Source organism: Carya illinoinensis, chromosome 6 (genome assembly GCF_018687715.1).
Source record: "Carya illinoinensis cultivar Pawnee chromosome 6, C.illinoinensisPawnee_v1, whole genome shotgun sequence".
Classification (NCBI taxonomy): Eukaryota; Viridiplantae; Streptophyta; class Magnoliopsida; order Fagales; family Juglandaceae; genus Carya; species Carya illinoinensis.
Genome location: NC_056757.1, coordinates 33131395 through 33154321, shown reverse-complemented (window position 1 = coordinate 33154321; position 22927 = coordinate 33131395). Strand labels below are relative to the sequence as shown.

General features: G+C 32.9%; 3 protein-coding genes across 3 annotated transcripts; all 3 read left to right on the top strand.

The window, feature by feature from the left end:
- Window positions 1–10506: 10506 nt before the first annotated feature.
- On the top strand, window positions 10507–11615 carry LOC122313975 (glycine-rich RNA-binding protein-like). Its single transcript, XM_043129330.1, has 2 exons — window positions 10507–10697; window positions 10963–11615. The coding sequence occupies exons 1-2, from the start codon at window positions 10584–10586 to the stop codon at window positions 11371–11373; spliced, it is 525 nt and encodes a 174-aa protein (XP_042985264.1). The 5' UTR covers window positions 10507–10583; the 3' UTR covers window positions 11374–11615.
- A 4030-nt stretch (window positions 11616–15645) lies between these two features.
- Window positions 15646–16438, top strand: LOC122312785 (dnaJ homolog subfamily B member 6-like). The gene is made up of 2 exons (XM_043127437.1): window positions 15646–15829; window positions 15923–16438. The coding sequence occupies exons 1-2, from the start codon at window positions 15665–15667 to the stop codon at window positions 16436–16438; spliced, it is 681 nt and encodes a 226-aa protein (XP_042983371.1). The 5' UTR covers window positions 15646–15664.
- A 3092-nt stretch (window positions 16439–19530) lies between these two features.
- Window positions 19531–20841, top strand: LOC122313518 (protein RADIALIS-like 1). The gene is made up of 2 exons (XM_043128603.1): window positions 19531–20041; window positions 20580–20841. Exons 1-2 carry the CDS (start codon window positions 19773–19775, stop codon window positions 20602–20604), a joined length of 294 nt encoding a protein of 97 aa, XP_042984537.1. The 5' UTR covers window positions 19531–19772; the 3' UTR covers window positions 20605–20841.
- Window positions 20842–22927: the final 2086 nt, after the last annotated feature.

Genomic DNA, 22927 nt, shown 5'->3' with positions numbered 1-22927 from the left:
ACATTAGATGATAAGTTCATAAATGAAATATAATAAATAATTTCCAATCATCTAATACCGAATCATATGTTGATGGAATGATTATAAGAATTAGAATGATGAATAGTATTATTCTCTCAATAAAATTTACTTTTTAACTAATCATATTATATTAGTGTACATATTAGTTTGCCGTTGTACTTGTAACTATATTTTTTTATATGAAATATTTTAAAATATATGTTTAAATGTATAAAATAAGTTGAGCATTTAACTTTTTATCAAAGTTGAAAAGATAACAAATCTCATTAATAATTGATTTAATATAAGTTAAGATGAATTTGAAACCTAACATAGCCCGTAGTCTTCATGTAAAGGCATTCTTCCAAACAAAAAACCATTTTTCATAATACTGTGTCCCAAGTTTATCTGGAAACACATGACAATAATATCGACACGCATGTGTTTTGTTTTTAGGAAAATGAAAACGTTATACACAACTTTTTTCACATTTTCAAATGAGTTATGTTTCAAATTAGACTAATTCTATATATAATTATGGAGTAGATAAGTGTCATGTAATCGTTTTAAAAAATAGTGAGGTCTAGTATTAATTATTAAAAAAGTAATTAATTTTATTTTAATGTAAGTCTCATATTTATTTATTTTTTTAAGTGATTGTACGGCACTTACGTACTCATAACTAGAACTATTATTTCTCTTTAAATTATGTGCATTTTTAAAAAGATATTTTCATTTTTAAATATGGTTGTATAAAAAATTATAAAAATAGTTGTCCGTATTATTACTAAAAAAATCGTCTGTTTTTATCACATAAAATCGTCTCCATGGCAATGAATTTTTTTAGTTCTCATTCGAGAAATATGAGACCCCAACAAATTAGGTTTCATTTCAAGTACCCTTGTTAAGGTTTTATTTTTATTTTTTAGTGATCGTTGGACAAATGGAATACTTCCCAAAACCATCCTATCAATTATTAACTATTCACCATCCAGACAATTAATAATTTTGATCATATTCTAGATTAGAGACCTTGTACCTAATCCTCAATAATATCAACCATCATCTTCGTTCCTTTAAGGACTGGAAGGTGAAAAAAATTCATCTATTTTTAAATCGATGTGCGCACAATCTCAAGTAATGGGTAACGGAGACGCAAGTCTTTGATAACATCCTTTTAATTCAAATCCCTCACTCTTTACTGAATTTCTATAGTAGAAAAGACCCACCCCTCTGTACGTATAATTATCTCCTTTCAATTTTGTAAGCTTTGTTTGTCTTTTAATACATTATGCAAATCTTGCTAAAAAAGAAAAACTATTCAATTCTAGTTAATTAAGAAAAAGCTAAGACTGCTGCAAACCTATTTTACAACCTTGACACTCAACTCGACAGCAGCTGCGTGCATCATGATATCCCATGCTTTATTGATCACCTTCCGAACATGAATTTTCTTAGTAGTTAATCCATGTTCTAAATCCTCCACCGAACGAGTGTCCTTTGAAGTAAGCGTCACTATTTCAGAATTATAATTCGACTTAGCATTATCCTACTACACACAATACATAATTTTTTTTTTGCTTCCTAAATATGTAATTATGGATGATAAATATGTAAAAAAAATCAATTAGTTTAAAAATAATAAAATTAAAAAAATAAAAATAAGTATGATATATGATGTACTATAATTACGATGAGTAGCAAAACTCTTATAATAATACTTAACAAAAATATTAAACAATGCATGCCCTTGGTCAAGGAATATACGAAGTTGTTTTGCAACATTTAATGTACTTTTAACGTATATACATAGTTGAAACGAAACAGGACCTACCATTAATATGCATATTAATTAATCTCACTCATTTTTACTACTACCCAGCTGTTTCTCGAAATTTAATTCATTGGGGTATATATGTCTGAAAATTATGTCACTATATATACTTTCAAAACAAAACAAAAAATTATGTCACTATATATCCAAATAATCATCCCCAGATTTATCAATACCAATATCATTAATGATATATGTTTCTCTGCAAGCACATATATCGGTTAAGACGATACGAGAATTATGTACGTGTATATTATTATAAAATTAAAATATTATTTTTTAATATTATTTTAGTTTTAAAATTTGAAAAAAGTTGAATTATTTATTGTTATTTGTTTAAAATTTTTGAAAAAATGTAATAGTTAGATGAAAAAATAAAATATCGAAAATTGAAAAAGTTTATGTAATTGAGTAATGTTTGGAAAGAAAACTATAAGAAATTTTAAAATAAGATAAGATCATTTACTTCCCAAATTACAAGCTCTTAGAACATGTTTGAGATTGAGTTTGAAGTGTTTTTAAATGTTTAAAAGTATTTTTAAAGAAAAAATAACATGTTTGATAAATTTATAAAAAATGCTTTGATAACTTAAAAAAACTGAAAATTTACTTTTTTAAAAAGCACGTAATTAAATTTTTTATCAAAAAACTCTCGAAGATAACGATATATTTAAAAAAAATTAATATAAGTTTAAAACTATTTGAGATATATGTTTATCAAACAGTAAATAACTTTTAAATAATAAAATATATTATTTAAGTTATAAGTTATAAACCTTAAAGTTATAAATTATATTTTTCACCACAATCTCAAATATATACTTAATATATTAGAGCAATTAAGGGTAACATGCCACTCCGGTTCTGAATTTTTTCTCTTTCGCATTTTATAAAACTCAATCAAGCATTACGTGTTTTCTCTGCAACAAGAAGGAAGAGAATATTCCAGTTCCACCAAGATTTAGCTCTGGTTCAGTGGTTCTTCTGAAAATTTTGAAGTTACACCAAAATATCTGCACCCGGAGTGATCTGATGACTGACGAGGAGAGGACAGTGGAGAGTCAACCGCATTTGGTGGTCAAAACACTGTTTTGTGTCCGAAACAGTTGATGTTAATGCAGGTCCCATGCAGCAGCAATATTAACGATCGACCGACACCAACAACATTAATGTATAAAAAAAAGGTGGAATTAACTGTACGTGGAACTGATCGAGTTGGCACTACTATTGTCACTTCGTTTCGCTTTCTCGTGGACGTATATCTTTTTTCTTCCATAACATCAAGATATTTTTTGTAAGAATAATCATCATAAAAATTATCAATCTTCTCAATTTGGCGCGGTTGAGATTCAAAGTAGGAATACAAATGATTTTAAAATACCTTAAAGATTTCAGAAAATCAGTAATTGTCCATCGTTATGTATAAATAATATATATCGTGAATAAAATGCTGCTTTTATTTAAGGAAAATTGATGACTAGTATTCGAAAATAATATATATATTTAAATATAATAAAGACTTAGTATTAAGAAAAATGATTATGAGCATGTGTTTGGAATAGTGACATGAAAATGAATTGAATGGCATAACTTTAGAAGATTGATGTGAAATAAGTTATAACGCGTAATGAGAATATCTCCGGTAGCTTATCCACTCTATATTAAATTATTCAGTCAGTCAACCACTACTTGCTGCGTAGCGACGTAGCCAAGGTGTACCACTTGCCTCTTCTCTCTCTCTGCGTGTCAGCCACACGTCATATCAGATTTGGAGCATGTGCCATGTACACACAGTGAAACTGAAACTTCCTTCGCGCCACCTCCCCCCAAAATGTCCATTAATCTTCTCATTTTGATATTTATGTATTTTATTTATTTATTTATTAATTAAAAAAGTAATTATCAGTGTATTAATTTTTTTATATATTTTAAAAGCATTAAAAATATGAAAAAATTAAAAACATTTTATTTTATTAAAAGCAAATTTTATTTTGTAAATAACGGACTGTGATTTGTTCTGTTGAACTTAGAAATTATAAAAAGAAATTATAATGTTGAAGACGGCCATTGGTATTAATCTAATCTTTTTTTGAGATGGGGCAGAAGTAGTTCTTTGATTAGGACCCAACCTGTACAATAAGATCATTCCCTGATTTTGTTTTTTCTCTTTAATAATAAAATATTATTAATTTAATATTTTTTTTAATTTATTTATTTATTTTGCATAATTTGCTATCGAGGATATCCCAATGTAGGCTGCAGTAGTCAAACCAATAAGATTCATAACATTCTAGTTGAATTTCTAGCTTATATACGTATATATCTAAATTAAAGCCAATTTATTTATTGAATTTTTGTTTTGCTTTTAATTTTCTACAATATTTTTATAAACTACATGTTAAGAATAAACTTGGCACCATGCTACACCGATATCATATTGTTTATGATCTTCCCGTCTATCTCCATGCTTTGCACGTATGGACAATTGACTTCATATTCCTTCAAAATTGAAAATAATAATAATAATGCATGCATTATTAGTTTATAAGAAATTAATTTTATGAAGAGTATTAAAAAGAATAATGTTAAATATAAGTCTAATATGTGCTACTTAAAATATTGACAAGAGAACATGCATGTAACATGAGAAATGATATTTGCAGTCGTGGTTGTGTAAGCGGCATGCAGTCGCTTTGAAAAAAATGAATTAATATGGGACTCACATGAAAAAAAAAACTAACTTTTTAATCGTGAACCCCACCTTTTTTCAAAGCGATTGCGATGCGTTTGTAATTCCACGACTGTATGTAGCATTGCCGATGTAACATATATATACATTTGAGATGATAAAATATACTCAGCTTGAAGTAAGCCTACTAAATCTAGTCTAAGAAAGAGGTCCCACCACTAAAAGATAAAGGAAGAGAGGAGAATGAGAAACAATGATGAGATATGGAAAAAGAGAATGTATTAAGAGGAAGGGATGGTGGACACGGAAAGGAAAATTAGAAAATTGAGAGAAGAAAAAATATTAGACACGAAAGAAAAATGCAGCTAATCTTCACTACTCTCTAGAGGTACATGAAAAGATAAGGCATATAAAAGGAAATAACCAAACGATTTAGGGGCACTGGTTCGACTTCTACTTCAGCTTCTTCAGCCTTGGAAAATGGTCTCCAGCGAGAAAATATGCTATAGAAAATATATTTGAGATATTTATTATACAGTGATATATAATAGGCTACGAGAGACTGTAAATAAACTTATTATAGTGGATATTTTCTATCTAAAAATTTCGTAGATGTAGATTTTATTTTGAATTACATAAATCTGTCTGTCTATTTTTTTATATTCTCAATTTTTATTTTTCATTTTCTATCATGGATGTACATACATCTGCACCAGAGGCTCCATATTGCATTGATTGAGGCCCAGTTAGTCATAATAGGCCAGGAATGATTTTTTCCCATCTTCTGGACTGTTGTTCGATTTTTGGCATTATCATACATGTCTTGGAAGCTATAATTTTATTTCTGAATTTGAAGTTTATTGACTTAAATGAGAGAGAGAGAGAGAGAGAGAGAGAGAGAGAGAGAGAGAGAGAGAGAGAGAGAGAGAGAGAGAGAGAGAGAGAGAGAGAGAGAGAGAGTTAGCATTATTGGAACCAAATTATTGTAACCGTAGGAGTACAAAAAATTATATGGCTTGATTATTTAACCGCAGAAAGTTGTCCATGTTGAAGTGCAAAATAAACTTATTCAATTGATCTAGGTAGGGAATTAGAGTTAGGTTAGGAGTAAAGCAGTTCCGAGAATAAATGTAATTATGTAGCTACCAACAATAATGTCCAATTACGAAGTTTATATTGCACCTAAGCTGTCTCAACCATTATTGTTTCGGCTCTACATTCGTTCGCAATAAAATAAAAGCTGCCACAGTTAAAGTCGACTTTTCTTCCTTTTTAGCTTCGAAGTTAACTACATTCGTGCATTACATATTAACTACCTATCACTTTTTACTACGGATCAGCCATTAGGGACTTTCCAAATTAAAATCACGTTTTGGGCCGAACCGAATTGCAGTGACCATAGGGCCAAAGTTAGAAATCCTTTTTAAATTGGGCCTAAGGCCCATTAAACATGTGGATTTCTAATTTCAAACCTATGTTTAATATACACGAGTCTATAACCCGCGCAATATGCGAACAGTTACTTATATTGAATTTATAACTAAATAGTTTAACAATTACTAATAAAATGTAATCAATATATAAAATGAAATATGTATATATAAAAGAGTTCACTTAACAAATAAATATTTTATGTTCAATTCACAATATTAAAAATGTAATATACATATACATATATATATATATGGTTGTTCAATTTAAAACAATGTAAAATAGATACAATTAGTACAAGACACGTATGTTCAATTAATATGTTTTCTAAATTTTTCTCCTCTTGAATGATGTTGCCTGAGATTTATGATCCCCTTCCTTTGTATTTGAGTCGATGTCGAGATCGATGTCTACAGTAGTTTCCCAAAATAAAGTTAATATCGTTAATAACTGTCTATATATAAAACATTTTAATCATTATATTTCTAGTAAAGTATAATATAACAGTATACTGTTCAACAAATGATAAATGATGTTAAATATAAGTCCACATCAATTCTACTAAAAAACAAATTATATTACAGGTCATACAGTAGAATTTATTCACCAGACTCTCAAACACGCATTTGCCTAATCAACAAAAGCTAATGCATATCAATAACCAATAAGTAGTAAATATCAAAAGCGCAAAAAATGGATTAAAACTAAAAGGTGCAGATTGTGTTTAATCATGACCCAATTAAATATCCACATATAAAGGATCATATCCAAGTACAATGGTTATGGTTATCCTTCACAAACTGCATACAGGAAACAGAGTAAAAGCACCATTGTCCAATTTCTGAAATTGTGTGAGTATAGCCAGCAGTTTAGTTATGGGAATGAAAACTGAATTTTTACAGAGAAAATACCAAATTTCTCCACTGTAAATGTTGAGTATGATGGATAGATATGCCATTCTAATGGAAACTAAACAGTTCAAGGGAAGGCAACCAGAAATCTAGAGAAAAGGGCTGGTCACTTACCACTCTGTAAGTGCAAGAGTACTTCACCACTCTACCGACATCTATGAAGTCAAATAGAATCTAAAGGCTATTTTAACGTTACAGAAAATTTCTTTAATTTTTTTTTTTTGGGGAAAATACGTCTTATAAAGAAGTCTCATTCCTAACAATTTAAATTGGAGGGCATCTTTTACAATATCTAAAAATGACTAAAACTGAATTGGTATATGCTTTCTTCGAAACATATCCCAGTTACTGAAATGCATATGGCTAACGTGTATGGTACACTTGCAATCTCTCTCTCTCTCTCTCAGAGGCATAGTCTCACAGGCATAGCTGCCGGATTGCATGGGAAGAACCCAGAAAAATCAAAATCCCAACCCCAACTCCTTTCCACAGAAATGATCCCTCAACCAAAATCCAAAACACAAATTGAGCCTCACACACGCTGAACAACTCCATTAAACATAAACATTTTCAAAGTTTCAAACTTCATCACAACCAAAACACACATTCAAAACAACATCCATAGTTCCACTCAATCCCCACATAGCGACAAAACAAATCAAACAACTAAAACCCATAAATATTTAAAAGAAAAACAAAAAAGAAATCACAAAAACTTAGATAATGAAGACAATATCCTTTAGTTTCACGAAGATATACCAGGCCATTGACTTTGAGATTAATGTGCTGGTCCATGGGCTTCTTGTCCTCCTCTTGACACCACCCCCACCTGCTGCCGACATCTTCAGCCACAACTCTGAATCAAATCTCTGAGCGTTTTTAAGGTTTTTCCATCCAACGGAAATAGAAATGCTAACGGTGAGAGGAGAAAGAAAATGTGCGAATCGACACCAAAAAGAGCAATTTGGCCTAAGCGTCAGATACACGCTTCTTTATGGGTCAAACCCACTCGCGGAAGGGGCGCCATGGTTATTTAAAAACGGTGACGTAATTCCACCTTTTAGTTTTAACCCAATTAAATGCAGTTAAAGCCCGAATGGTGCGGGCTGATTGCTAAATGATATTTACAATTTTATGATATATTCATCTCGTTTATTTATTTTTAAAAGAGAAAATTTATTTATTTATTATTTATTTATTTACCTTTTTATTATTTTATAATGTAATATTAAATTATAAGTTTATAAATATAATATAATAAATAATTTTTAATAATCTAATATTACATCATGAAATGATAAGAAAATGATGATAATTAAAATGATGAGTAATATTTTTCTTTTAAAAAAATAAATAAATTCAAAATATTTAAAAAAAAAATTACTTTTTTAAATGTAAACCTTATTTTTTAAAAACAAATAGCGTGCACGGCTTGCACACTTGCACCTTATTTTTCTTTAAGACATGTATTTCTTTAACTATATTGTTTTAATTACACCTGAATGTATCAAATACATCGCATTCAATGATGGTGGTGTCCTTCCATTAAGAATATATTTGTTATTCAATAAGAAAGATTGTAAGAGAAGTTTAAAATTAAAACTTTTTATAAATCAAATATTGTTATATTAACTACATAGAGAGTATTTTTTCATATAAAATATTAATTTATAATCTCATTATTTTTTAAACTAGAGTACGATTATAAAATCATAATGATATCTAATATTATCCATAATTAAATACTTAATGTCAAAGCCATCTTTACCTTTTATCGTGTGGTATGAATTGAGCTAACCACGATTAATTTTTTAGAATAAGTTAATTTGATTAGACAAAGACATTGTTATATGCTATATATTTTATATATTTTAATATTATTTTAAATTTTATTTTTCTTAAATTAATTATATTGTTTTACTTATAATTTATACCATACATTTTTTTTATGAAAAAAAAGATTTGGTTTGTAAATAATAAATAGAATTATTTATTTGATTATATTTATTTTCATATATAAAATATATATTGTCGGGCCACATCAGTCTCACGAAATTAGCGAAAAAGCCACGTCAACGGCCCGTTCTTATCGCATTCGATGAGTACGAAGCCTACGAAACCTTAGGCTTAGACGGCCTCGACAAAATTGAGATATTTTTTCGGGGATATGGGTCCTACATATTAAAGAAAGAGTCACGGGACTGAGGTGGACCCTACTACCTAACAGACGCCGTTTTCTTTCTTAACCAGGGTTTACAAAAGGTAATGTACATAACTGCAACCTCCCATATTTAAAAAATAAAAAATAAAATAAAATAATTTATTATTAAAAAAATAATTTTTAATATCAACGCAAAAATTACGCATCATAAAACTTCAAAATATAATTTCTTGTTTATGATATAATTTAATTTAAAATATAAATATTATAAATTAATTTATGTGATATAGATAGAATATAATATAAACACTTTTAAATAGCATTACTCTTAAAACTACCATTTTGAGTTTGAGATATATACTAATGAAGCATATTTCGATGATCTTAATTCTTTTGACAAGAGAATAGTAGTTTCCACTTACGTCTTATTTGGTTATACAGATAAAATAAAATGAGATAAGATGTTTTAAATAATAATGAATAAAATATTATTATAATATAATTTTTTAATATTAATTTTGTATTGAGATTTAAAAAAGTCAAATTATTTATTATATTTTATATAGAAATTTGAAAAAATTATAATAATAAATTGAGATAAGATTTTTAATTTTTATTAACCAAATAGGTTACAATTTTGAACATGATCTCAAACATCTTTACAGATTTATTGTATTTAACATCTAATTTATGATAATCCCATTTAAGTTGATTATTGTTTAAATTTGGCGTTCGTCAATGATAATGTCTTATAAGTTTTACAGCCCTATAACCATAAACTACCAAGTAAGATATCTTATAATTTTTTTTTTTTTTTTAAATCTAAAATGTTTATGATTTAGAGAGAGATAAATATAGCACGTAGATGTTAATGCATTAAGTACTATTAATAAATATTGGACAATGCTACGTCTATATATTAAAAATCCTCACCGACTAAGTAATATTAATTTTTTAAAAATAAAAAATTATAAATTTATTTAAATATATTTCCTTAATTATTAAAAAAAATTTTAAAAAAATTCAGACTGTCCTATCCATATCTCTAAATTATAAAACTTCCTATCATATATATATATATATAAAAAATTTTATACATTATATTTCTATATTATTTTTATTTTATTAAGTAAAATGTGATATATTTATTATTATTAAATAATCATTTATTATATATTTTTTTATTTAATGATAATAAATATATTATTTTTTATTTAATAAATTAAAAGTGAGATAAAAATATGATATATAATATTTATTAAATAAAATTTGATATATTTATTATTTTTAATTTAATAAAATAGAAGTAAGGGAAGAATATAATATATAGCATTATTATATAATATATAATATGCATTTTAGCTGTCATGGGAGACGGACTGGTAACGGTAACGAAACATGCGCGCTGAATCGCCGCTCAAAATTTAACTAGAGTTAACAACTGTACTGCGCGATTTATATATAACCTAAAGGGCTAAAGCTTCTTCCACAGCTCGTGTTTCCCAAGTCTTCTCTATTTTCCTGCTTGTCCGTTTCTTAGGGTTTTCTTTGTCAGTTATGGAATCTGCAGAAATCGAATACAGATGCTTTGTCGGCGGGCTCGCGTGGGCCACCGACGACCAGTCCCTGGAGCGCGCTTTCTCTCAATTTGGCGAGATCCTCGAATCGAAGGTCCGTTTGACGCCGCAGAGATATCGGATCTGACTCGATTCGGCTTTGCCTTCCAAATCTGATCTAATCTGCTCTGTTTGTGTTACTTGATTCTCTATGTGTTACTATCTGTATGAAATGATTCTTTATTACTCTCTCACACAAATCGGTACGTTCATCTTCTGCTTTGTTATAATAAGGCGAAGATCGATCGGTTTCTGAAAACTTTGTTGGATTAATAGTTGCTAGATGTGGTGGATCTGATTATATACGGTTGTTATATCAGATTATCAACGACCGTGAGACCGGGAGGTCCAGGGGATTCGGATTCGTCACCTTTAGCACCGAGAAGGCGATGAGGGACGCCATCGAGGGCATGAACGGTCAGAACCTCGACGGTCGTAACATCACAGTTAACGAGGCTCAGTCCCGCGGAAACGGGGGAGGTGGAGGCGGCGGTTACAGCCGCGGAGGTGGGGGTTACGGTGGTGGTGGACGCCGTGAAGGTGGAGGCGGGTATGGCCGCGGTGACAGAAGCTACGGTGGAGGCGGTGGCGGATATGGAGGTGGCGGCGGATATGGAGGTGGCGGCTATGGTGGTGGTCGTGACCGTGGGTATGGTGAAAGTGGGTATGGTGACAGTGGCTCCAGGTACTCGAGGGGTGGCGGCGGCGATGGTGGTAGCTGGAGGAACTGAAGGGGCTAAGGGCTTAATCGGGTCTGTATCGTTGATTTGAGTGGCTCTGTAGTCTGTAGAAGATAGCGGTTTGGTTTGGTTTGGTTTGGTTTTATGGTTTCGAATATTCGATTGTTGTTTTCTTGTTCCTTTCAGTTTGATGCTCTCCTTTTTGACCGATGGTTTCTGTGTTCTGATGTTACCATCCCCTTCCCCAGAAGAGAAAATATACTCGAATCGAATGGAATATAGATCTTCTCCTACGCATTCTGTTTTGCTTAGCTTTTCCTTCAATTCTGTGACTGAACTTCTCTGTATTTTAAATAACCGGCATTTTAGCAATTTCATCATGTTGATAGGTGAAATAATGAAAGAGATGAGAGATCTTTTTGCCCGGAATGAAAAAGGGTCTCAATTTGTGTAATAAGACGAGGTTTGGTAAATATCAGAATTTGTAGGATCAAACCGATCATAAACAAACATATCTACTACCAGTGGAGCTGAAAATATAATAATAATCGTCGGTTTGGCGCACTAGTGGTGCAGGGGCAGCTACTATTAGCAAACGCTATAAAATCCCTTTGAAAAAAGAAAATGATACCACGAGAGAATGACTATCAAATATTGAAAAAATCTGTTCTTCATACATCGCATACTAATTTTTTTTTTTTAATTTTTTTTTCTTACTAAACATGTAATATGGATTATTAGTAAAAGAATTTAATTATTATAAGAAAAATAAAAATAAATAAAATAAAAAAATAAAAAATTATATGTGGTGGATGAGATTTATGAATGGTAAAGTTTTTAAATATTTAGTAATGTTAAGAGTATTTATATTTACTTTTTCATAAAATTTTTTATAATTTAACTAAAAGTACGTATCTTTAATTTTACTCAATTTTTTAATTTTTTTTACATTTTATTCTCTATTTTTTCTTTATTATTTTAAAATATTTTTTTTATTTCTTTATTATTTTTTTCACTTCCATTTATGAATTTAATTACTTAATATTTTTTTTTTGATATTTTAAAATTATTCTAGTGAATATTTGTAAAAAAATTTAAATTATTTTTTGGAAATATAATAATATTTTTAAAATTAATTTTTTATATTTTCATAATTAATTAAATTATTTTTAAAATTATTATTTAAAACTATAATAAATATAAGTATAAAAGAAAGTATAAATAATTAAAGAAATAATTTAGTTTATATATTAGAATAAAATATTGATTACAAATGATTTGAAAAATAAATAGTAATTTTTTATATTAGGAGAATTACTGTTTATTTTTTAAATATATTTTTTAAAATAGAGATTCGGATGTAGAGGATATTTTGATCAAAATCTTCAAATAAATCTTAAATTATAGAAAAAATGATACTTTGAGGCAGTGAATGCTCTTGGATAGAGTTTTAAAGTGTGTAAGTTGTATATATATATATATTTTTTAAATATGGATTTATTATTAAAAAATTAATTAATTTTATATAGATTTTATATATATCTATTTTTTTCAAAGAGTATGTAGGGTTTTTATACTATAAGACTATAAATATAATTTCTCTTAAATATTATAGGTGTAAACTGATAGTATTGGTGCAGTTTCAATCTAAATTCTACATGTTAATAGAATTGGTTTTGATCAGTCAAAACTGGTCGATAAAGGGTGAGAAAATAGGCGACATCGATTTAACATTGTGAAAAGTAGGAAAATGAGAAATGGAGGTCACGACTTGACCGTGCAATGAGAGTGGGAGATGGCCCGACGTCGTGATATGAGAGAGAGAGATGCACGGCATACAACTGTGTGAGGGAGGAGACAAAGGGAGATGCGCTGCTGCCTCAAGCAGAGAAACTAAAATGAAGAAGAAGAGAAGATGGAGGATTAAATCTAAATTATACTTAAACTATATATAAAAAAAAAAAGTTAAATTGAAATTAGAAAATATTGAATTATTTATTATATTTTATATAAAATTTTAAAAAAATTATAATAATAAGATGAGATGGATAGAAAGAAACAGCCTCTTAACATGAAATACTCTTTCTTGTCTAATCGGCTTGATTAGGAAATAGAAAAATGAAAAGAAGAAAAGGAAGAAGAAAAAGAGAAAACTAGGCCTCTCTCTCTCTCTCTAAATTAACGAATCGTCGGGGCCGGGTGCAAGGTGGTAACCCGAGAGAACTGAGAGATGTTTTACCGAAGGTGGACTCATCTTGAGCCGAATGGGCTTTGGGCCTTCACACGATGTGTTTTCCTTCACTCGATGTGTTTTTAGGCCTTACTGGGCTGGTGTATTATAGGCTTCTTATTACAAGAGAGAGAGAGAGAAATTTTCAATGGGCTGCGGCAGAGTATGGCCGTATGGGCGTAGGATGACTTGGAACCAGGGGCCTATGCTGGGCTACAGTAATGCGGCTGAGAACACAACAACCTAGTCTGGCCGCACAAAACTTAATTTGCCTTTGTCTAACAGGAATCCTACAGCTTAATTCATCTAAGGCACGTTTTGAATATTACGAATATCTCGTGATATCGGTAAATAATATAAAAATAATTTATAAATAGTAGTAAATAATAGTAAAATAATATAAAAATATTTAATAATAATTATGTTACCAAACAGACCGTTAATCTCTGATTCAAGAAATAGGCATTGGGACTAGATTAACTCAGTTGACACTTTATCTGAATCTAAGTTTGTATGTTATAAATTTATATGTTCTAGGGATGTATAGGAACCGACGGGACCATCTAGTGCTAATGGGAATCGGCTATTAGAGTTAGGAACTAGTGGAGAACCAATCAGTCAGCAATAAGATATACAAGAAACCAATGTCGACCAGTTTGGTCTTGGTCTGAACCAAGTTTAGACAGTCGAACTAGACGATATAATAATATATATATTAGGTAAAACAATGTCATTTTACTTCATTTTACATGTAATATATAGAAAAAAAAATATAAGAGAAAACGCCATTTAGTTTAAACGATGTTGTTTAGATCTAGGGTTTAATAAACCTCCATCTTCTTCATCCCGATTATCTTTCTTTCTTCTATTTCTTCTCTCACCTCCTCCTTCACCCCACTCAGTCTTCGGCGTGTTCCTCATTTTTCTGAGATCTCATCCTTAGCTTATCCCTCGCCTCTCCAAACTCTCTCCTCTCTGAAAAGTCCCTTATCTCTCTCGTTTTCCTCTCATCTCTCCCGTTTACCTTTTCTTTTGAGATTTTTGTTATAAATTTGTGATTTTGTTGTGAATTTCGGGTTGATTTGTTGTGACTTCTGCTTGATTTTTTTTTTTGAATTTGTGATGTGAATTTAGGGATGGATTAGCAACTTACAGATTGACTATTGAATCGATCTATATCGGCTGATTCTCTCTCTCCCTATCGATTGATTTCGGTCAGCAACACCCTCTTAAAAATCTATCGGTGTGGTTTCGATTTTGGACTGAAACATACCTATAGGATCGGTTTTCAGCCATTTTGTTCAACATGGGCCTGCTTGAACCGGCTTCTATACTCCATAAACTCAATAAGCATTTTGAAGAAACTGCTTTTACCATCTCCCAAGAAAAATTCCAAAGGAGATAAAAGACAAGGAATCGACTATGATAGGAGAACGACAAGACAAGATCAGATTAGTGCGATGATTCGAGTATACACGCCCCCCACATCTTTGTTTGTTCCAACTGAATCTTCTAACAAAATTTCACCGTATAGGTGAAAGCAGGCATGCAGAGCTTTCAATTCTCAGAAATGATCTCGAACGCAAGCCAACCTCATAGGCTCAATTCATGCTAACAAATGGCTTACCGACCCTGTCCTGTAAGAAGGTTTTCGTTCGTCAAACTGGAATGTATATGTGCATATTCCCCTTACTGACAATTATTTAAAGTTGAGGGATTCTACACATCCACAACTATAGCAGGTGCACACTTTGTACACCATACGTGGCGTTTTTTTTTCTTTAATAATTCAAAACGTGTTTTACAAAATCTCATATTTCGGTTAAAACACAATATTTCAAATTCCTCCCGCGAAACCTCTCCTTGCTCGCCCCCGCGTCACCTTCCTGCGCCCAACGCCACCCTCTCTCTGCCCAGCGACACCGAGCGACGCTGGAACTTGGAATTGAGAAAAAAAAAAAAAACTAAAAATGTAAACTTTATTTTGTGAGAAAGGTGGAATGAGGCGCTAGTGAAAGAAAAGCCGAAGCTAAACCTACGCCGAGCTAAGGAAGATCAGAATGACAAAGGTCGAAAGAAGAAATCAGAGATGGAAGAAAAAGAAGAAGAGGCATGGGCGTGGATTACTACAAGATTCTCCAGGTAGATCGGAGCGCCAAGGACGATGACCTCAAAAAAGCCTATCGGAAGCTCGCCATGAAGTGGCACCCCGATAAGAACCCCAACAACAAGAAAGAAGCCGAAGCCAAATTCAAACAAATCTCCGAGGCCTACAATGTAAACCCACCAAAATCCTTTCTTTCTCACTCTTAATTATTTGCGAAAAAAATGGAAGATTCTGATCATTGGTGTGTGTATATATGTGAATGGGTTTTGAGTGATATGCAAAAGCGAGCAGTGTATGATCAGTACGGAGAGGAGGGGTTGAAAGTTCAGGTGCCGCCGCCAGGTGCCGGTGTGTTTTCGGGTGGGACTGAGGGTAGACCGACGTCGTTCCGATTCTCCACTAGGAGTCTGGACGATATCTTCTATGAGCTTTTCAGGTTTTCGAGTTTTGGAGGTATAAGCAACTTCGGTGGTGGGTCACGGGCCAGCGATGGTATATTTGCTTCCTTTAGAGGTGGAGGTGGAGAGGGCTTCGCATTGGTGGAACGGAACGCTGGTGGGGGGATGTTGACGACAGAACGGACACACGTTCGGGAGAGAGGAGGGAGAGAGGAGCGAGCTCAGCCATGTTTCTCAAAAATCAAGTGTTTGCCAATACTGAGGGAGGGAACGAAAAGTTCAGGAGAATTTCGTCATTTTGCCAGCGCCACGTACGGTGTGCGTTCGGCTGATCCCAAACAGGACTGCTCCCAATATTTTTTAAAGCGTGCGTTCGGCTGATTCCAAACAGGACTGCTCCCAATATTTTTCCTTTAAAGTTCCTTCCTTTCCAACCGCTACCTCTCCCAATTAGAATTTGCAGTTCCCAACGTTTTCCTCTTTGTTAGAAGATTCCTTTCAAAAAATAAAAATAATTTAAGTTTCACTTAAAAATAAATTAAAAGAAACTATTCTTTAGTAACGTACTCCATTTTTATAGAAAGTATAAAAATAAAGAAAATGTTGAGATTCCGTTAGAGCTTATCGTTCCTTTTTTTTTCTTAATGATTAAGAATTTTTTTTAATATTATTATAAATTTTTTATATTTTTTTAAAATATTTAAAAATATTAAAAAATGATTTGAAAAAAAAAATACAAAATTTTTTTCTTTTGCTTAGTGTTGACTCCCAACGGGAGCCATAGCACCGTCCTAAAAAGAAATTTTGCCTATGTAAAGTCTGTCCTCCTAAAAAGAAAAAGGGTAAGTTGTTGGTTTTGCGGCCAATGTAGGACCAGTCGGCCAAGTTTGAGTGGACTTTTTCCCCTCACCATTAATGGAGATTCCAGGTCCCCTCCCAGTCAGTAACTGGTAAAAGGGGCTTAATATGGAATAAAATTCTGATAAATATGTTTAATACCCTTTCTCCCATTCGTAAGGAGGGACCAGTTGTTGAAAAGTCCAAGGGATTCTAGGGATATTACTTTATTCTATTAAAATGGACTTGGTGTTTAGTCGGTAGCCGGGTGTATCTCAAAGCATCGCCTTTTTATTTCTTTCGTACAGATTCCTGGAAAAATTGCTCGAGTAGTTTTCAACTAATGATCAGAGCTAGCCCCATTGTTTGTGGCCAGAATCCCATGACCATGACTCCTGCAACTTGACAACTGGGGGCCACTTTGGCTTCTACTTAATCAAGAAAAACTGCTGTGATTAGAAAATTATTTGGTAAAGAATTTCAAAAGTTCAAGGAAGTTGGCAATTTGACATGAAAATCTGTGGATAGAGCATGTATAGACAGGCAATATATGCAATTACTGCGGCAAAAACAATATGGTTTTAGACAAGTTTATATTCAGAACACATTTTGTTCTGCAAAAAGTACTGCAGTTCTCCATAGATCCTGTAGGCGTGTTTAGAAGGTTCAGTGTTTTAATCTTTTTTCATATACTATTTATCATTTCCTGAAACTGAAGTTCATTGTTTCAGCCATTATACTCCTACTTCCCTCTTAATGTGAGAATTTGGTTTCATAGATTCTCTAATGGTGAATAGACTAAACTGAAGTCTACTTGCAAGACTTTCTCCAACATAGGCCTGTAGGTTGGGGCAACCATTTACCAACTTGCGGACTAAAGCTATGGTATCACACCGCCCGGATCCGACATATGATTCTTTGTTAGACTTAAGCTTTTGATTCCAAACAGATATTTAGTCTCTCCCCAAGAAATTGCGTCATGCTCTCTACTGTGACGCTTCTTAACTGAGCATAATATGGACTGCTAAATGCTTTCGACAAAACTACTTCTAGAAATCAAATCTAAAAATATGTGGAGATCAGCCTTCTTCCTTGTTGACCATACCATTCTGAACTAGCAAGCCTTGGTACTAATGCCTGTGCCCTGTGGACCTGTGGCTGTGGTTACAAAAACCATATGCGGTATTGCATTTTTTGAGTTTCGGAATGAAAAATTGCTAGAACAAAAAACTATGAAAGATTGAAAGGGAAGGGGCTTCTCTGCAGTCTGCATCTTAAAGTAAGAAAGGGGTTGTTCATGAAAGGTTGTCAGCATTTCTAATTTTAACATCAATTTTAACATCAATTTCCCATTTTGTTTAGAGTTATGCTACTTACAATTCTTCTGCAAGGTTTATACCAATGGCCTGATCAATTGCTAAACCTTGAGAGATTCAAAGATTAAATTAAAACAATGCAAACATAGATCATGAAAAACATGGTTTCTGTTTTTTTGATGTTGATGCTTGGTTTGGTGACTGAATGGGACATTCACAAAATAATTACACGTTAGGGTCAGAGTTTCTTGAATTTGATCATAAACCTCATTTTTCACTAATTTGATAAAAGGTAAGGAGATGTAACACAGTGACAGGGTCCTTGGTTGTTCGTTGAATTTGGATGATATTGATTAGGGAACTTTCATGGTCCAATTAGAAAGTAATCTACAAATTAAGTACGGTTGTTGAGAGTAGAAAGTCTTTTCCATCTTGAGCAGGGGATGTAGCAATATGGTTTGTTTTACTTTGCTTTTCTTCCAGAGGAAAAGCCAAACCAGTTTGCCTGCTAGTCAGGCACCCCTCGCTGACACATTCAGGAATGTTCAAACTGCTAAAAGAGTAGGTAGCATACGTTGACCTCTGACCTCTCCTCGGATTACAAGAAAGAAGAAAAAAAAAAAAAAAATAGAGAGAGATATCATATCACAATGACTTAATAAATGTACGGATCCATCCTGCCAGCACTTTCAGAAGCTGAACTGTAGTAAACTTGGACAGATTACACTGAAAAGATCACCTAAAATGCAGAGAGCTCAAAAAGCTTTTATTGCAGAAGATCTCTTTCGAACAGGAATAAGAAAATATGGATTCTGGTGCACACGTGAAGCACTTGGTTGTGGTTTGAGGTCGGGCCGACCTACGACTTATGAGCATCTGACCCTGCAACTGCTAGGAGTAAAATGTAAGGGAAAAGGGTATCTAAGTTAACTCCAAAAATAAATGGAGAAGCTTGCACTGGGACTTCTACAGAGTTTTCTAGGAGTTAGGCGACTTCCACAGTCATCCTAACCAACCCATGTGAATTTTGCTAAGTCCTGATTACCTGCAAAACATGAAAGGGCTTTTTGGGGAATATAGGCCCTACCATTTTATGAACTTCTTAACACCTTTTATATAATCCCTTGAAAAATCTGTTTGACAACTCCTTGGAGGTACTGATTCTCCTAAATCATTGCAGTTCTTCTTGGTCCCACTTCCTTCTGTGGTTCCAAAGGTTACATATCATAAAAATCCCACAGGAATTTGGGGAAGATTTATGCCCCAACTGGCAATAACCCACCTCAGCCCCCTCCACTTCTGCTTATAAAAGGAGAAGAAGTTGGCATCTCCCTGCACATACCACCCCTTGACTACAAGTCTTTCTCTCTAGACTCTCTTCAAACTTATCTGACTGACCATCTTTGTCCTTTCAGCTTTTCCTCTTTGCTTCCTTACTTTTAACACCTTAGATCAGAAATCTTATTTTTCCTACTTTTTGCATTCATTCCTTCCTGCAATCACTCAGTATACAGTGTTCCTTCTTTTCCTTTGCAAACAGCCTCAGTACCCTAGCTCAAAAAATGGCATCCAGTTCAATGTCCTCAAAAAGCTCCGACTCTTGGAGTGCCAAGGATAACAAGGCCTTCGAGAGGGCTCTGGCTGTGTACGATAAGGACACCCCAGACCGTTGGTACAATGTTGCAAAAGCCGTTGGTGGGAAAACTGAGGAAGAGGTGAAAAGACGCTATCAAGAACTTGTGGAGGATGTCCAGCGTATTGAGTCTGGCGGAGTGCCCTTCCCAAAGTACAAGACAACTGGCCAGGGAAACATGCCCGACGAGGACAAGAGGTAGTTGAACAGAAGTTTATAAAGCTTTTCGCCTAAGCTAACTGACCCCGAACTCTTGTCTGCACACACAAAAACACCCACACACTGCTAAGCGTATTCTACTTTGGTTTTTCACGTACATACAACGTAAGCTCTCTGTCTAAAATCCTTAACCATTGTCCATGCCACCAGAAGAATTTCCTTCCTTTTACCTATTTTTTTCCTTGCAGTAGTTGTTAAGAATAAGAAACACTTTAAAACTGTCGTTTCGTCGGTCTATCAGACGTACTTTGGTTGCTTTTGAAAGCCATTTTTGTTTAGATTATGACCCCAAAAGCAAGTATTTCCGAAACCCGTACCAAACAGGGCCTCAAATGACAATATCTTGCTCAGGCTTACTCGAAATTTGCATATACCCAATCATATACAAAATCTAAAGTCATTGACTATAATGTATTATATGTTTTGCACCCATGGACAAGATGCCTTCTTCTTCTTTCAAAGAATGCTCCTTTTTAATACTATGCCTAATTCTGTTGAAATTCCTTCATATTTGCAGGATGAAAAACCCGAGGCCTTACTGAAGTACAATCGCCGTTGCAGCAACAAGTTCTGCTAATATCCAACTTTGTTTCTTGGAGTAGTAACAGTACAAGTTCTAGTATAAGAATCACAAATGGTCAGTGGTTCAGTCTTCAAATGAATTCATGTCCCTTTAGTTAATTCCCTATCGTCTATTTTATTACCATTCCACCATGAAAGCAATGTATCAACGCAATGAAATAAGTATGATCAGCAGTATGCACGTGTTTTAATAGCAATATGCATGATATTCTTAATTGGAGTACTAGTTGATTGATGTGATCTATCTTTAGTAATTTTTCACTTTAGTTTACAACAACTGCTTAACATGCACTACTCAAATGAGTGTGGCATTGAGTATAATAACTCTTTCACAAACTACAAAGCTTACCTTACAACATACATGCATCGGTTTGCCTATTAATGTACATTGTACGTATATGGAAAGTGCAATCTCTCTCTCTCTCTCTCTCTCTCTCTCTCTCTCTCTCCCCCACCCACCCCAAAGTGGGGCCAGTGTTGGGAATGGAAATAATAATAAAATAAAATAAAAGGGTTGCCTGTCTTCCATGTCCTCACATAGTGCCAATCATTTAAAGAAAGAAAACAAAAAACTTGCGACTCGTCTATTGAAAAGAAAAGAAGAAAGAAAGAAAGAAGAAGCTCTGGATCCCATTCCTTAATTTACTCGGAAAGATATCTATTGTGGGGAGCAACTTGACTCTCGATTTAAGTCTCCAAGAATTTTAAGTAATATTATTTCTTAAAAGTCAGCAGATGATTCAATCAAGGTTAACTGGTAGGCATTGTTTACGCAGCTTTGAATAAAGTGAGCAGAAAATCCTGGTTAATGATGTTAGGTTGGTTGTTGAGCAACCTCACTCAAAGTGTACGAGATGCACGTGCCTCCGCCACCCATCTCTTCAATATGCTCAAAATTGGCTAATCAACATCCTATGCTTAGAACACAACCCCACAAAAATATCTCCCCCCAAAGACCCCAAGCTAGCGACGCCCCACACAAATATATATCTATAAAAGACAAAAAGAGGCAAAAAAGAGAAGGTCAATTGCTTGGTACCACTTCATCCCGATTAGGTTCTATGCACAACACTTTAGTCGGATGAATACTTGTGGTCACTCATTTACAAAGAAAAGACAAAAATTGAAGGAAGCCTGCTTAGAATCGTTTGCTTTCTTTTCTAAAACTAATTTTCCATTGGAATCATCTGTAATCATGTATCAATATAGCGCATAATCGCAAAAGAATTATCTTACATATATGAGAAAAGCTTAAGACCGGTCGGGTGTAATCCCTATTTTCACACTAGTCAATAGAATCGCAACATCTGCGAGATGTATTTGTCTTTCAATGGATCCTACGTCACGGAATCGCATGTTATTCATTTCCTCTCCTCGATTCTCTACTCTTCCCGGTCCCCTTCAACATCTCGATTCTCCTTTCCCTGATTCTCTACTCTTCCCCTTCCCCTTCAGAATCTCCATTCTATCAGCGTCCATGGTGAATCACCACTAAGGTCTTGATTTTCATTCTGTTCCGGCCAGAATAGTCGGGAATTTGCCGTTTCGTTGTAGTGTCCGGTACACTCTATCACCCCGTTCTATTTCATTTCAAATTCTGGCTATAATTGGGTTTCGGTCCCTATTCCATTTCGGGCTATTTTTGTAATTTTCTTGTATTTAAATGACATTTTTGTAAATTTTAAATCTAGATTGTATTTAATTAATTCTAAAATTTAATTCTAAAATATAAAATATATTTATATAATTTTAATTTTTTTATAAATTTAAATATGTCACCTCATTCATTTTTTTAAAAATATCATTATTTTTAATAATTTATCTATTCTTCTTCTTCTTCTTCTTCTTCTTTTTTTTTTTTTTTGTATGTCTCAACTCAAGTTTGTGATTTTTGGAACATATATTCATTTTATAAATTTTCAATTCTTCTATATATACACATATACACGATATATATTGACTTATATATGTATTTATTATATTAGTTGTTAGTTTATATATACATATAAATATTTATATATAATATATAATTAATTCCGAAACGGTAGCCATATCGAAATATTTCATTCTAGTACTAACCAAAACGGTGTTCAAAACTTTGATCACCATTCAAAATTTCCGTGAACCACCTCTCTCCACATTTTCCTCAGATCTCGAAGTGAACATTTCTCAAACACCTATTCTGCATTTCTAAGCTTGAGTCATTACAGAGAAACGAGTGGAAATGAGAGTGGCTTTTGGAAACTCAGATGTCTCATGTGAGATGAAGAAGAAAACCCACTT